Raw genomic sequence first — 16,554 nt, forward strand, 5'->3', positions numbered from 1 at the left:
GCACCCTCTGGGGACGGGGAACGCAGGTCGAATTGGCGAAAAGAGAGGGATGCAACGAGAGGAAGGGAAAAAAAGAAGAAGAAACAAGAAGATCCAGACAAGAGGGTAGAGAAAGGGAAGAAGGAAGAGAAAGCGACGTCCTCCCTTCAAGACGCAAGACACAACACAGTCACAGCGTTTGGACGTGTGTGTATTATTTTCTTCAGGGGATTTCGGGGTCGCAGGAGAGACGGCCGGGAATGGAATGCTGGGTTTCTGCTTGTTGGTTTGTTTGAAACCGCCCGGGACCCTCCTCTGCGCTGACTCAGCTCGGGGGCCGTCCTCGCTCTCACCAATAACAGGGCTCAATGGCTACTTTGTCACGGGAAAGTGGAGTCGAACCACCACCGGGCGGAGTATGTACAATACCGTATCAGGTCGGTATTTGATGGATGGAGATGAGGACTACTACTACTAGTAGCAGTAGTAATAGTAGTACTTCAAGCACGCAGGAACAATAATAGTAGCCAAGACAATGAGAATGGATGACAGATGATAATGGTCAGTAAGTTGATCTCAGTTTGGACCAATCACTTATACGCATGAATCAGACTCTCCTAGAGTTCTTCTCACTGAATGATCACACGGTTCACAGGAGGGAGGTCAGTCAAAAAGTCAGTATGAACAGAGCAGGTCACTCATCCTGCTCAGCTGCCGACCTCATATACTATGTATGTATGGCTAACTAGTACTATGTCCCGCTGCAGCTGCCACACCTGGAATGATTGACTGTAAATTAACTTGCTACTTTGCAGCCAGTCTGTCGGTACCGTACCAACTTGAAGTCATCATCATTCCCCCCCATTATTTGCCTTTTTCTGCCCCAAGTCCCAAGGCTCACCTTCAGTCCGACTCCAGTGGGTGCACGCGCGTCCCTCAGGGGGTTGGGTCTGGCCAAATGCGGATGCCTACTTATGCTTTCCTTTACCCGCCGGGCCGCACTCTGATTTGTCTAGCATCGGGCGGGCCAGAGCAAATTTTATGGCGCCTGGGGGGTGGTAAAAACGGCTGGCAATCATGAATGGTTCCATCCTCCTATGGCATTACGAAATTATCATCCTCCGTGCTTGCTTGTGGGGTGCAACCTGCAGCCTCGCAGAGGTTAAAATTCAATGTCAGTGGATCTGAAATGTCTGCCGCTGTTCGTCGTGATCGCAATGCCGTGGATAGTGGACAGACGCACTGGAGAACACGGTCCATCTTGTCTTGCTGTACTTTGTATGTCCGAGAAGATCTACATCAGAACTCGCTTTCTTGTCTTACTGCCACCTTGACTCAGTGGCAATTCATCCACGCACCTAACAAAGTACTTTGTAGCTGTCGTCGAAGAATATATTTTTTGTCGTGTTTTCTTTTGCCCCTCCTGCTTCATTTCTTTTTTCCTTGTTCCCCCGCTCACCGCCTGGATCGGAATACATCGATGCTATTAATAACTTGGCCTTCCCACGAGTTGTTGCGACGACCCAATGATACGCACTACTGCAACTGAAACGTCGAGGTGCGTTCTCCATCCAGCGCAAGCATCAGAGGACAATGCAACGTAGGAAGAAGCAGCAGAAGAATCTCTCCAATGGCCGTCATTGAGAACCACAGCACCAGTCTCTCCGTACCCCATACATATGAGATGTCAGGTCGTTTATCGATCAACTGGAACTGTCAAATCTCGCAGCATAGGTTATCTTCCGACCGATCTATTTGTGTTTCAACCGTGGACCTGGACCCTGTGTCTGAACCCCGTGTGTAACGCGGTAACTAACAACCTGAGCCTGCTGAGTAATTCCCCTGTACTCCGTCAAGCGCGTGGAAATTTCGATCCTGTCGCATGTCAGATGCAGATAACCTGCCTCAATGGGACAGAGAAACGGCAGAGAGTTGGGTCATTGCTCATGCGTGGTTTTACTTTGGAACCGTGTTAATAACTGTTGATCTGGCAGATCAACGGAATAGGACAGCGGATCGTACTCGTATGTTTCTTCTTTGATTGACATAAGTGTTAGTGCGTGCGGTAGGGCGCCCCAGAGGGCGTTCCCAGAATGCCACTAACAGCAAGCCTGCCGTCGAGGGCTTAACTATGGGCTGCTCTTTTAATCTACTATTAGATAGTTTGGCGAGGGGAAAACTGGTGTGTCTGCACAGCCGCCTCCTTGCCCAATCTTCCAGAAACCACACTATCTACCACCTCTTTCCGATTTAATTAATTGCAAACCAATCCTCTTTCTTGCAGTAAGGAAACAATATTTCATGCTTTTCCAGGTCTCATCCTTTCTTATAACACTGAATATACACCTGCTACCACTTGTCTCGGAAGACCTTCCAAGACACACGGACATCGTAGTTCAACTTGCTAAGATGCCACCGCATCCCGCATCCCTGATCAACCCCCGAGCGAAAAAAAGGCAGATCATCAGACTTTGCCCGTCCGTGACTTGCGCATCATGACGTCCAGTCCCCATTGATCATCTCTCCTCTCCTCTCCTCCCAACCCCGTGCATTTTCCCCCTTCTTCCATCATACCCGATGAGCGGAGAAAAATCGACAACAATACAATTCTCCATCCTCTTACCTTCTTCCTTCAGAGCGATCAAAGGAAGCAAACCGCACCGTAGTATCGGATCATCCAGCCCATCCACAGGGTCCTAAACCGCTGACGCCTCAACCATGGGTTGGACGGAAAGGCTCGTCCTATTTTTGGTTCTCCTGGCCCTACTTACGAGTGCAGAACCACGGATTGCGTAGTCTCTCGGCTACGCCACTCTTCCTGGTTTTCTGGTTCTTTGCTAGGGCCTGGGCCACGAGTGTTAACCGGAGTGTCTGGTGGGTGTTTCATGATATTGTGTTTCTCGAGTTTTAGCTGTGTTTCTGGATGGTTTATGATCATTGTAAATGATGTTTTATGATTAGGTAATTGTTCATAATTATGCTTGCTGGACAGTATCGTATTTGTTGTGTGACTACTGTTTGTCGGACTAGAGATGTTTTTGAGAAGACAGTTCGCGAATTACACAAACGCTAAACTATGGCATACAAGTGACTTGCTGATAATTAATTGTGTCGGCATCTATCTGCATCTCCTCTGTTGTAGTGGTATTGCTAGCACGGTCATCTCATGTCTCTCTGGGATACTACTATCGGACTCATGGTTGGATATATATATAATCTCAAGTGAACATGACCTTCTCAAACCAAATCATGACAGTCAGTTTTATCCTGCTGATATCTCGGGATTTCATCATTAGGCCAACTGCTTGGGACTCAGTAGCCTACTATCAGATTATATCTACTTCGTACGAAATGTCCAAAAAAAAGCCTTATCATCAAATTCAGTCCCCAGACACCTTATATGACATACTATCGCTCCTCAACAACATATCCTATCCCATTCACCCCACTATCCTGTCAAATCAACAGTAGGAAAAATACTTCCCCAAAGATTCTTAAGGCAAGCTCTCGGGACCCATGAACCCACTAGACCAGAGCTCATCGGCTAGGTGTATATTCCCCAACCTCACTAATGGCTTAAGTAGACGGCAATCGCTAGTTATGCGCGGTATTTACAGAGTAGATACCTCCCTGGAACTCAATAATAACTAATTGCCAGTCCATACGCTCTTAATTCCTATCCTACATTATTCACAATACATCCAACAACCTACTTACCGATTTTTTGCAGCTAATTGCCAATGGATCATACCTATTCATCGGACAACACTGATGACGTGTCTTTATATACCTCACTTACGTATTAGCCGTCCCCAACAGGCCCGCTTACGCTCAAGAAGCACATACACAAAAGACACACAGTGGTACTTAGGCTACTACTCCGTCTCGTCCGTGCTTATTTGACGAACAACTGTCATCTATCCCGTTTGCGTACACCGCGCTTTTATTTCTATGTGCATGTTGACACCGACCTTCTGTGTACTTCGTAAAGTTGGGCTGACCTCCGCGGAGTATCGCTTGTATTGAACAGAAGGGCTAGTTTAAGTACACAGTAGGATTTCCTGGCCCTATGGCAACCTCCTACTTTACAAACTAGAAGCGAACCTTTGTTTCCATATGTCTGTTGCTTGGTGTCTATCTAAGTATAGATACATCTGAAACGTCGAACCAGTCTTTTCCCCCAACAACTAGACTAGTCCGATGTGCTATGTTCGCTTGCTTACAAGGTACGTTCCTGGAAGGAATCCGAGCTAAGCCACGCCGCGATCAGGGGTAGATTTGGGATATCTCAGATGTTGATTTCAACGAACGGGTTGACCGAGAGCAAGTCAGAGTCCGACACATGCGAGTGAATGTAAGAAGGGGAAAAGGGGGAAACGAGCCTCACAGCCACGACTAGCGCTTCAGGGAGTCCATCCCCGGAATATATGGGATGGAATTGGGCCTACGCATCCCGTGTCTTGTAGCTGGGTTCGTCGATGATGATCGTAAGCACTGTAGCAGGATGGCAAAGCTTTCGGCGTAGGGCACTATGTTCGTGATGGCAGTACCTTTATATGTGAATTGGTAGCTCTGTATCCACCCTGTTCGTTCTAGAGGAAGAGGGCATGCTGCCTCAGGCTTAGGGAAACATGTACTCAGTATGTATGTTTAGTATGAACTTTGAATAGATGCCGGAGGCTGTATAGTAGAATATAGTGCCTCCTATCTCTTACAGCCGATAGTTAAGAATCGCGCATGAAACAGTGACATGAAGCTCTAAGGCCGAACTATCCTGGTTCGGGTCTCGGACTTTCGGGCTATATTTCCCTATAATATCGGAGAGGTCTATATCCACCCATTTTTATGGGAAATAATCATCGCAAACCGTCCAGAAGTATCAGCAATTCCTCGAATTTGTCTGGTAAGTCCGACGTGTTAATGGCGAAAACGTTCGAGTCTGAATGCCGATCTCCACTTCGTCAGAGCTGGTCCATTGAACGGTGATCGGTTGAGTTTTGAAAAGGACATATTGAAGGGTACAGACTGTATATACCTGTCATTATGGATAGCTCTCATGTTGCTTAGTAGTTTTGAGCTATAGAAGTAGGAGATAGTATGGCTTGCAAAGATGCCACTGGCAAACAGTCTAGAGGCGTGAGGGCATTGTTGTTCGCGGATAGCATGACACATAGTATGAGGAAGTGCCATCCTCTGAACCAGTAACACGATACTTATCTAACTTAACAGTTTCAGGTTTCTTGACATACACTGGAAGATAAGCACTATGCTTCGTATGCACAAAAAGCAAGCAGTAGTATAGGTAGTATATCCATGGCTGTGACAGCCTCAGGCACCAACGCACGGACTTGCCACAGCCAATTATCGCCTCTTATCAGCACGTGACGCGGAGTTTGGCAGAATCGGACCAAAAAAAAAAGAGGAAAGAAAAAAAAAGGGCCGTACCAGCTTCACGTTCCAGACCCAACCCCAACGTCGAATTTTTCTATTCGCAAAGGGAACCTTTCTACGGAAGGTACTCAGTCAAGATGCCGATTCCTGTGGATACTGCGAAATCCATCAACAAGAAGCGCAAGAGAAAGCACGGTGCGCGCGCTGCGACCGACGCCGACGATGCTTCTCCGAAGCCCGCTGTCGACAATGGAGAGACGACCGAAGTGACGGAGACACCTACGGAAAAGAAGTCGAAGAAGAAGGCCGCCAAGGAGGCTGAGAAGGAAGAAAAGCCCAAGAAGCGCAAGGTTGATGACTCCAGCAACGAGGATGAGAATGACAGCGAGGAAGAAGTCCGTGAGGCCGATCCCGAAGATGAAGATGATAACGAGGGCAAGGAGGATGGAAATGGTGCAGACCTTCCTTCTTTGGACGCTGTGCGTCTGCCTCAGACGGATGGCGAGCCGAAGAAGTTCACGGAATTGAACCTCTCTGAGAAGACGATGAAGGGTATTCAGGATATGGGCTTCGAGACTATGACCGAGATTCAGCAACGTACTATTCCTCCGCTACTTGCTGGTCGTGATGTCCTCGGTGCTGCAAAGACGGGTTCCGGAAAGACTTTGTCGTTTTTGATCCCTGCTGTGGAGATGTTGAGCGCTCTGCGGTTCAAGCCTCGCAATGGTGGGTTTTTGGCCATCTCTACCAGGTGTTCACTCCATTGAACGTGTGCTAATATTCCGGTTCCAGGTACTGGTGTTCTTGTTGTTTCCCCCACCAGAGAGTTGGCGCTGCAAATATTCGGTGTGGCCAGAGAGTTGATGGCGCACCACTCGCAAACATATGGTATCGTTATCGGAGGTGCCAACCGCCGAGCTGAGGCAGAGAAGCTCACCAAGGGTGTCAACCTGCTTATTGCCACCCCTGGACGTTTGCTCGATCATCTGCAGAACACCCCTGGCTTTGTGTTCAAGAACCTGAAGACACTTGTTATTGGTAAGCGTGACGTGATTACGAACATAACAGGAAAACGACTCTAACGTCTGTGCAGATGAGGCGGACCGTATCCTGGAAGTCGGTTTCGAGGACGAAATGCGTCAGATTGTCAAGATCCTGCCCTCCGAGGAGAGACAGACCATGCTGTTCTCTGCCACCCAGACCACGAAAGTCGAGGATTTGGCGCGTATATCGCTGCGGCCTGGCCCCTTGTACATCAACGTTGACCACCGCAAGGAGCACAGCACAGTTGAAGGTTTGGAACAGGGTTATGTCATCTGTGAGGCTGACAAGCGCTTCCTGCTTCTTTTCTCCTTCCTTAAGCGCAACCTCAAGAAGAAGATCATTGTCTTCTTCTCCAGCTGTAACTGTGTGAAGTACCACGCGGAGCTGCTCAACTACATCGACCTGCCGGTGCTTGAACTCCACGGCAAGCAGAAGCAGCAGAAGCGGACCAACACATTCTTCGAGTTCTGCAATGCCAAGCAGGGAACCCTGATCTGTACTGACGTTGCTGCCAGAGGTTTGGATGTGAGTTTCTCCCTGCCCATGAACAAAACGCCCAGAGCATGATCTAAATAGTATAGATTCCGGCTGTGGACTGGATTATCCAGTTCGACCCTCCGGATGACACCAGGGATTACGTCCACCGTGTCGGTCGTACGGCTCGTGGTGTGAACGGAAAGGGACGCAGTTTGATGTTCTTGCAGCCTTCCGAGGTTGGTTTCTTGAAGCACCTCAAGGAGGCTCGTGTTCCCGTCGTGGAATTCGACTTCCCGGCCAACAAGATCGTCAACGTTCAATCTCAACTTGAGAAGTTGATTGGTCAGAACTACTATCTGAACAAGGTAAGTTTACAGGCTACATTTGACTCCTATGTACGATATCGATGCAATACTGACTCCACCCACCTAGTCCGCCAAGGAAGGTTACAGAGCCTATCTCCAGGCATATGCCTCGCATTCGCTCCGGTCCGTCTTCGACGTGCACAAGCTTGACCTGGTCAAGATTGCCAAGGGATTCGGATTCTCGACGCCGCCGCGCATCGACATCCAGCTGGGCTCCAGCCTGAGTCGGGATAAGAAGCAGCAGCAGCAAGGACGCCGAAACTACGGCAGCCAACCGAAGGGGTTGAAGTTCAAGCGCAAGCACGAGGATGACTGAACTGACTGACTAGTAAGCAAGAGAAAAGCAAGTGGTTTGTGTGATTTCTTAAGACCTGGCATTTTAGTTTCGGAGTTTACCCTGTGGATATCTGGACTTGTCTATATTATTATTTCAATCGTTCTCTTGAATAGATTCTATCATTCAGAAGCATTCAACCATCTTAGCAACTGTACTCCTGTTCGGTACACTCTTTTCTCCGATCGGAGATTACTCCCTAGAATGAACCCAGAAGCACAGACTGAGACAGGTGACTGGAGAAGTGTGCTGAGTCTCCTTCTGTGAAACCAAGATTGTGGTCAAGGACTGGTCATTGTAGCTCTCTCGACTGGATAGCCGATGTACTTGGCAGCTAGGAGTGGCTCACGGCCTATCGATGGCTGCAATGCATGTCATTCATGTATAGGCCTGGTACAGAATGGAACAAAGTATCGGGTAGGCTGTGCTATGAATAGATACATAGCGCGGATTAGGTTGATGATCGGTGAATCTTATCTACTGTTGTTGCTGCAACTGTGGGAACTGTACGCATCTTCTATAGAATACATCTCATTAGTGGGCTGTTCTATATCTGGCATATCGGCTCCAGAGAAAGAAGAAAAACATTGGCAGGTGACTTTGACAAAAGGAAATAAAATCCCACCGCGAGAAATAAATGGGAATTCTCATAGGCCCGTATGGAGTATTAATTTTCTATAAAATTTACTCGTTATGGCTCTGGGTGATGGCTGCCTGTTGAACGAACTTCAGTATTAATCAAACAATATGGTCCCAGCCCCGCCACACCCCATGCATTGGACATTAAGACCAGTAGAGTATTTCGATCCGACGAATCCGATCATCAGGATTGAGGTTTCATTTCCATATCCTGGCAAACACCTACTCGAAAGGGCAAATGAGACCACGCTGACCGGGGAAGCATGGACTATCCCAGCAAACTCATCAAACCTAAACAACTTAAACCCGAGGGTGGCTGGTCAAAAAAGGTGGCTGGGAAAGACAAAAAAGGGAAGAAAGGAAAGGGACGGGACGGGATCCGCCGTCGAACCCAACTTTCCTCCTCCCATCCATCATGCACTACCGAAAAAAGTACGGAGCACATCCAACGTTGCAAGTGGCCGTAAGCAACACCTGGTCCTGACAGTCACCTGTGCTACTCCAGCAGGATGATCGTTGCAATGAGAAAAAGCGAAAAAAAGGCTACCAATCAGCCGTGGAGGTGTAGTCAGAGTCAACGGAGGGGAACGGAGTGATTGATGAGCTGGCAGCCTTAACCGCCAATGATTGCTGGGAGTTGGTCGTCCTGGAGACCGCCTGGTCCTGGTCCTTGACTGACTCTTTTCCTTTTCTTGCTTTGCGCCATGAGCCAGTCAAGGTGAGAGATGAGAGTCTCTTGCTGGTTCCGTGTGCGGGTCGGGGGAAAAAAGGCACAGGGAGAGAGAGAGGAGGGGTGAGTGGGATCCACCCACTCACTCACTCACTATTCATCATCTTATTTTTCGATTTCGGACTTTCCTGATCCCAGTAACCACACGACTGTACCTACACTAGTCATGCTCGTTCGGATGCTGATGCTGTTCCGGTAGCCTCCTCCGCCAGTGGTCTTTAGAATTATCCGATTCCAGCCAGGTACGGAGTTCGGAAGACAGGAGATCGTGGCTTCTAATGTGACGAGTCATTCCGGAACCAAAAGACCCTCTGGACATTGGGTGCTGGCAGGGCTCATGTTTCATGCTGTATATATGGCAGCCAATTCCTGAGCATCACGCTCCAGGTTTCACCACCCTGAGTCTCGGGAGGCAAAAGACGCTGCTCTCACACACACCTGTACAACGGTAATAGGGCCACCCAAGATCGGGAGTGGCAGACAGACAGGAAACAGATCACATCTCGGGTCGCACTACGAAGGCAATAGCCCGCTCTCATCCAGTGGAGGTGCGCGCATGAACTTGTCTGGATTTAGGAAACAAGAAAATCATATTTCTCCAAGCCTCACGCTCCTTACATCCTTGGTGTGTCTGGAAAGAAGACGCAAGTGGATGAGAATGGGATTCAGCCTTAAGCTCGAGAAAGCATCATCGAGAATCGAGGAAGATCACGTTAGGCGACAGTGAGAAAAACGGCAAAGCCGACTGCTCAATAGTATTTATATTCCCGAGGCTGTGATGGAAGAGTGAGAGAGCGTGGGAAGCGCAGCTCTACTCGGTCACCATGCGTGGATCTCATCTGGTGGAGGAGGAGTGAGGATGGATCCCGGGGGATACACACACGTAGGAAGCAAGCAGTCCACTTCTATCGAACCCAACCGATAATGACACCCAAAGTGAAGTGGAAATCCCGCTTCAGAAAGAAGGCCATCGGCAGTATAAGAGCCCAGGAAACGCGATAATCGCGAGGCTGGCAGGGACAAGAAGCTCATCTTTCTTGGGTCGTGGCCAACTCATCCAGGCCGTACCTTACTTAAGTTTCAGTGACTTTTCTTAATCAGTGCCGGCCACTGAGTTTAGTTACTTGACTTGGACACTAAACCGCCAACTCCAGCATCCATCCATCCTTATACTCCTTTGACTAGTTCTTTAGTGACCTTACCAGCCTTCTCTATTTTTTCCCCTCTCCCTCACCGTTCCCACCCATCAATCAATCAATCAATCAATCACCAATCATCCACTTGGGCATTTCCCCCTCTTCCCTGCTGCCGCTGCTGCTGCTGCTACTACTACTACTGCCCATCGATTAGAATTTTCTCTTGTTCTTTAATCTTGGGCATTTCCCTGCATCCGAATCATTATTACCCAGCCCAGCCCCGACCAATTCGCAATCATACCTCCCACCCGTCCAACCCAATCAATGCACGGGCGACTCTTGCGGTGAATGCACATGGCCACCATCCACTGATTATCCACACCGATTGTTGGCTTATCGCAAGTGAGGGTGCTGCCTCAATTCATTCACTTGCTTCATTCTGATCCTCAATTCTCATTCTCTCTCACTCACTTTCTTCTTTTGCCCCCCACCTCTTCCCTCGTTGTGTTGATTCGAATCACCGGCAACTACCGCCTCGGGTGTTTCTTACTCCTCCTCTACTGCTGAAATCTCCGCTGTTATTGCATCTCCCTCCCAACACTCCCCAGCGCTGGTACGCTTCTTCTCTTTTGCTTTTTGTGATATCGCAGCAATCCCTCACAGCTGCCCTTTTGCGTCCCCACCTGCTCTGATCGCCATCCTTCCTTTCCCTTTCCCTTTCCCCTCCCAATCTCTCTCCAATCCTTCTCTTGCTGCCCATCTAATTTACCCGCCTGCTTCCTTTCTCCTCACCCGAGCTGCATATCGATCGGTCCGATCTGTAGTGACACTTCAGTCTGTTAGCAGTCGGACCCAATCCCCAGCCTTAATCCTTCCAACTACCCTCCTTTTACCCCCCCCCCCCCCCCTGCACACACTTCCTGCCCCTGAAATTTTGCCAGCTTCCCTAAATAGGCAAAAAAGAAAAATAAGGAAGACAGGGAAGACAAGACAAGAAAAAGGAAAAATATTGTTCCCACTCGCCCAAGCACAGAGTATGGTCTTGTCTGGCTGAAAAAGAAAGGATTCTCCGCTCTTTTCTTCTCCTTCATCATGGGCGTCGACACCCGCAGACCGATCTTGCCTGCCCCCACTGAATCCATTGTCGATACCAACGGCAGCATCACAGGCACTGATCTGGCAACTGACATATCTCGCCGCACAGACAAGACCTCATACTCCATTCCTGACGACGGGAGCCCCGTCACCATCCCCACTCGTCGGAAACATCGCTCCCGCGGGGACGACTCCAAACTGTCCCGCTCGTCGCAGCACTCCCAGACCTCCCTGCTCATCGAGTATTTCGAGGGCGGGAAGGGTTCTGGCTCCCTCACTTCCCGCCCCAGTGTCCGCGTCCGTGTCACCCCTTCCTCCGCGCGGAAGCTCAAGGACCAGAAAGATCACATCCAGATCACCGAGTCGAGTGGCAATCGAAAGCCCGTCTATTCCCGCCGCATCTCCCTCAGCTCGCCCCACAAGCACAAGTCGCTGGAGGAGTCGGCTGTTGATGACAGTTCTTCCAATTCAGCCACCGATGAGAACCAGCCTCCCGGCCATTCTCCCTTAGAAATCGAGCTCATGAATCGCGACCAAGGCAGTGAGCTCTCCGCCCTGTCGCGCGATAGGTACTTCCACCCAACCTCCGACATCTCGTCGATGCCGGCGGATAGCATGCTGGAAGCCCCCTCATCTGGTCCTCGTCGAAAACGCAGTCAGAGCTTGGAACGTGAATCCAAGGAGTACCTCAAAACCCCCCGGCGACAACGTAGTCGCAGCCTCAGCACCGAACGCATTGCTCATCGAGTCGCAGAGAAGCTCAGTAACGACCCTCGTGACGTCTCTAGGCAACGCCGGCGCGCCGAAAGAAGTAGGTTCGAAGACGGCAGCGATCTCCAAGAAATGGACTCCAAGTCTCCTCGACGTCGGGCTCTTCCCGACGATATGATGAGTCCAGAATCCAGCCTCCTCAGCGCCTCGGCTGTGTCCTCGCATCGCCGATCCGGTGATCAATACTCGTTCAAATCCGGCACCTCAAAGTCATCGATCAACAACCCCAAGCTTCTTGAGACGGTTGAAGACGCGATCCGAAGACTCATCCTGCCTGAGCTGAAGGAACTTAAGAAGGACCAGAAAGTCATCACCAACACGTCCAAGTTTGAGCGCGACATGAACACCTCACATTCATCCGCCAGCACGCCCTCTCGGGACGAGCTCGGCAGACGACTCTCCAAACACGCAAGTGCCCCTGACGTTCGGAAGCCCAAGGTCGTCCTGAATAAGGATAGTCGTGATGAAGGCATCGTCCTGTCCGGCGACTCCGTCCCGTCTCAAAAAGAACGGAGATCCAGCAAAGACAGCGAAAGAAGCCATGGCAGAAGCGAAAGAAGTCAGGATCTCGGTTACATCAGATGGGCTAACCGGCCCGAGTTGACCGAGCAAGAAAAGCTCCGTCGACAAAAGAGCAAAGGACTGCGTGATGCAGAAAAGGCGGCACTCGTGGGGACGGCCCTAACCGCTGCAGCCCTTCAGCACCACGACTCAAGGTCCAGCCTCGGGAAAAGCGAGGGAAGAAGAAAGAGCAGTGGGGCCCGAAGCCGCACCGGCAGTATTAACGAGACCGAACTAGTCTTCCAGAAGCACAATGTCGCCCCAATGCCACTGCGCAGTGCGATTGAATCCGACCTCACCAGAGCCTCCCTTCTCTCCGAGCAGACCGCCGAACCAGCAGCTTCGTACGGAGACACCAAGTTCCATGAAGGGTTCCGCGGCTCCCCTTTCCAGTCTCTTTCCCCGGCACCTCTTTCCCCGGCACCTCGCACGCCAAATAGGACGCCTCTGGACGTGCGGCATGAGTTGAAGCTCAAGCACAGCAACTTGTCCAGTCACGACTTGTCGATGCATAGCCCGTCGAGTCGGTCGCCCGTCGGGGATGCCGCCGCGGGCGCTATTGCTGCCGCCGCCGCCGCTAATCTGCTCGACTCCCACTCCGAACACCATGATCTCGACTACAGTGATCTGGCGAGCCGTCGGCGCACTCTTAGTCCGATACAGAGCGTGGCCAGCAATGAGAGCCAATCTCCGGTCAAGCAGGACTTGACCCATTATGATAGGTACGATTACTCCGAAGATGAACGAGAATTGGAGCCGCGTCTCTCGATTGACTCTCTTTCGTCTGCGCCCAGTACGGATTTTGCACGATCTACCCGCCCAGAAGGCCTCAGCATTACGAGCCAGACGGAGTCCCTACGCCGTCAACAGGAACCTGGCCCCGAGCTCGGCTACGAGGAGACCCCCCGGCCGTCCCCCCGAGAGGAAAGACACTGGGAGGACTATTCCGACGATGATGAAGATCAGCATTCGCTAGCCGAGACTGAGACTCAGAGCACCGTGGGTAAACGCATGACCGGGTACACCGATGACAGCGAGCTTGATCACCACGACCAGGAAGATCACGGCCGACCGGTAGCTGAAGGCCTTGCTGCCAACCCCCAATTCGTACATCCGATGGCTGTCGAATCGGCGGTGGCCTCTGTCCTCGAACCTACGATCCTGGATACCAAGTCCAGCCAGTCCGGACCGAATCGTTCAATGGCTGGTATTCCGGAGCAAGAGGAAGAAGAGTGGGAGCCGGAGCCTCTGGAGCAGTCGGAGCAGCATGAGCCGGCAGAGCACGAATCTCGCCGAGGAAGCCCTCTAAAGCAGCGCGAGGATGTTTCCAGCCCCGACGCGACCTCATTCCCTAGACGCATGGGTGCTACGTCGCCGCCCCAGAGCGTCACTCAGTCGCTGGACGACCACTACCAGAACGAGCCAGCTCCTTTGTTTGCTGGCGACCTCGACAGCAGCCCAATGCCACATGAAGACGACCGCAGCCCTGATTCAGAATCAGAAATCAATACCAATCCTTCCATCATTCAAGGCCCCGCAGCCCACGAAAACAGCTGGTCATTTAACCGCACCCCTTCCAAAGACGCTCCTTCTCCCCTCTTTGATAAGTCTGGAGCTGGCGCCGGTGCTGGCTTGGGTTTGGGGTCAGTTGAGCCCTCCCACTATGGCCAGGACTACTACCCGGAGGACGACTACGGTGCGAACGACTACTATGATCAGCAGTACCACGGAGGCCAGATGCTCGGCACACCGCTTGGTGCCAAAGACGAAGGTTATGTCTCCGCCGCGAACCCCCGCTCCCCGAGTGTTGAGACCCCTGAGCCACTAAGCAAGGGTATTGCTGGAATCGATACAAATGGAATGGGTCTGTTTGACAGTCCCCTCGGAGGGGAAGACCACTTCATGCCTGGTCACCAGCGGCAATTGAGTGGCTACTCTCAAGGAGTTGGCTCACCTCTGTATGACAGTGCAACTGGGAAAGGGATTGACCGGATTCAGTCCAAGGACATTGTTGCACTCATGGACCATGTGAGTACCAGTGTCCTCTTGCTTGAAGGTACCACTGCTGACTTATATGAACAGCTCACGGTTCGCGATGCCCAACGGAATGCCAGGGACACGGAGATTCTCGTGACTCTTGTTCGAAGCGCCGCGGAAATGCGCAACTCATTCGAGGAGATGAAGAAGTTCATTGCCCTGCAGGACGGGATGCTCATGGAAGCCAGTGACCGGCAGCACGAGCGGACCTATCGAGCTCTTGGTGGGCCACGCCCCCAGCCGGCCAGCACGCGTAGCGCTCGCCAGGTGCCTATTGACGACGGGGATGACCTGCGGTCGAAGCGAAAGAATATTTTCAAGCGAGCACTCAAAGGCCTGAGCCTCAAGAACTCCAATGACCTCACTCGAATCGAGGATATGTTGGAACAGCTCCTGGATGAAGTCGAAGCTCTACGCTACGGCCAGGATGACCGGTTCGTGCGGGGAGGCAACCGGGCCGCCAGTGTGGATCCTGAGGGCTATGAGCCGGAGGGCCATGCTGGAACTTCATCGCCCGGAAACCAGTCGGAGTACCTTTCCACCTCTTCTCAGCCTGTTCTGGAACCACTCGTTGGGAATGGACTGCGGAGGGGCATGGAAAACCGTGTCAGTACGGTGCCCGAACTGGATGAAGACGTAGAGGAGCAGGCGGAGTTCATGAGTCCAACCATGCCTTCGCAGGAGCCGGCCAACAACCGCCAGGTCCGGGCTGGCTCCGCTCCCGTGTCAACACCTCCTCGTGAGCCGATGGCTTCGGGCGCCCTCAGTAACGAGGCGACGCCGAAGACGACGGAGAAGGCTAAGAAGCACAAATCGAGCAGCTCTTCATTCTTCCCAAAGATCTCTCGTTGGTCCAAGACCACGGCGTCTTCGATGGGAGACAACATCCGCAACAGCATCCAACCTGGCCGCAGCAAGGAGCGAGCGTCTTTCGATACCTCGCGCTCTGGATCCGAGGCTGCACCAGGACCATATAAACCGGACTACTATGATCCTCAGGGCGAAGACCGATTGCGCTCGACGTACACTCTGGAGGACCCGCAGCAGGAGAACCGGCCGCCGTCCCCTCTGGTTCCGTCTCAAGCGTCGGGGCAAGCATCGGAAGCGCCGAAGTACCGGGCCCACCGGGGCAGTCTCGATCTTCACCATCCCCAGCCTCGCCAGGGCCCGTCTGGGCGATACCAAAACCAGCTGGAGACGCAAGCTCAAGTCTATGGCGTGCCAGCGGGCGCCCCTTCGGACCAGTGGGGATCCAACCCCAGCTTGTCCGGCGTGAACGCCAACCCGCGCTACAGCGGCGCCAGTCGTCTTTCACCCATCTCGGACGCGGGCTACTCGGAAGCGAGCTCGCGGCGCACGGGACCTCCTCGTCCACCTAAGATCAAGGATGAGGGACCACTGATCCCGGAGCGGCCGCCCAAAGTCAAGGAAGACGATGAGCGATCGTACATGGAACGAGTTGCTTCGCGGGTTAGTGTCCATACCCGGAAGGGACGTTTTATTCGCATGATGCTGACCATATCTCTGTAGAGTTCGATCATGCGCTCTCCCCGTAGCACGCCGCCTCCCCGGAAACCCACGGGGCCTCGTCCCCTAACGTCGGGCAGCCAGTTCAGCCCTGCGCGGCGGCAGCGAAGCCAGTATCGCGCCAGTCCGGAGCAGGTGGAGGATGACCTTGACTATTGACGCGACAGACGTTTGATACCCCATATTATTTTGTTACTCTTTTTCTCCTCTCGTGATGTTTCTTCGACTTGAACCTGTTATACGATTTGTTATGTTCACGACTTATGACCCGCGCAGCGATAACCAGCATGCATGAAATGGATGGTTGTATGGACGGAAAGGGAGGGATGGGGGGGGAATGTGTCGACTAGTTTTGCTACTTGTGTACCGATTTTTTTGCATTTCTGTGCTATATGATTCCCTTCTTGCAGCATATTTTTCTCGATTAGTGCATAATGGATGGGCTGTATGCCATGCGATGGATTGGAA

At 51.7% G+C, this 16,554-nt stretch overlaps 2 protein-coding genes across 2 annotated transcripts; both read left to right on the top strand.

Moving 5' to 3' along the window:
• The first annotated feature begins 5,423 nt into the window (after positions 1 to 5,423).
• has1 (ATP-dependent RNA helicase HAS1) lies at positions 5,424 to 7,791 on the top strand. Its single transcript, XM_026763395.1, has 5 exons — positions 5,424 to 6,096; positions 6,163 to 6,408; positions 6,464 to 6,939; positions 6,996 to 7,256; positions 7,324 to 7,791. Exons 1-5 carry the CDS (start codon positions 5,508 to 5,510, stop codon positions 7,570 to 7,572), a joined length of 1,821 nt encoding a protein of 606 aa, XP_026629946.1. The 5' UTR covers positions 5,424 to 5,507; the 3' UTR covers positions 7,573 to 7,791.
• A 3,396-nt stretch (positions 7,792 to 11,187) lies between these two features.
• On the top strand, positions 11,188 to 16,245 carry BDQ94DRAFT_167012 (uncharacterized protein; the record flags this gene model as incomplete). The annotated part of the gene is made up of 3 exons (XM_026770701.1): positions 11,188 to 14,550; positions 14,605 to 16,029; positions 16,090 to 16,245. The coding sequence occupies 3 exons, from the start codon at positions 11,188 to 11,190 to the stop codon at positions 16,243 to 16,245; spliced, it is 4,944 nt and encodes a 1,647-aa protein (XP_026629947.1).
• Between the last annotated feature and the right edge of the window lie 309 nt (positions 16,246 to 16,554).

This window comes from Aspergillus welwitschiae (genome assembly GCF_003344945.1).
Source record: "Aspergillus welwitschiae strain CBS 139.54b unplaced genomic scaffold BDQ94scaffold_5, whole genome shotgun sequence".
Classification (NCBI taxonomy): Eukaryota; Fungi; Ascomycota; class Eurotiomycetes; order Eurotiales; family Aspergillaceae; genus Aspergillus; species Aspergillus welwitschiae.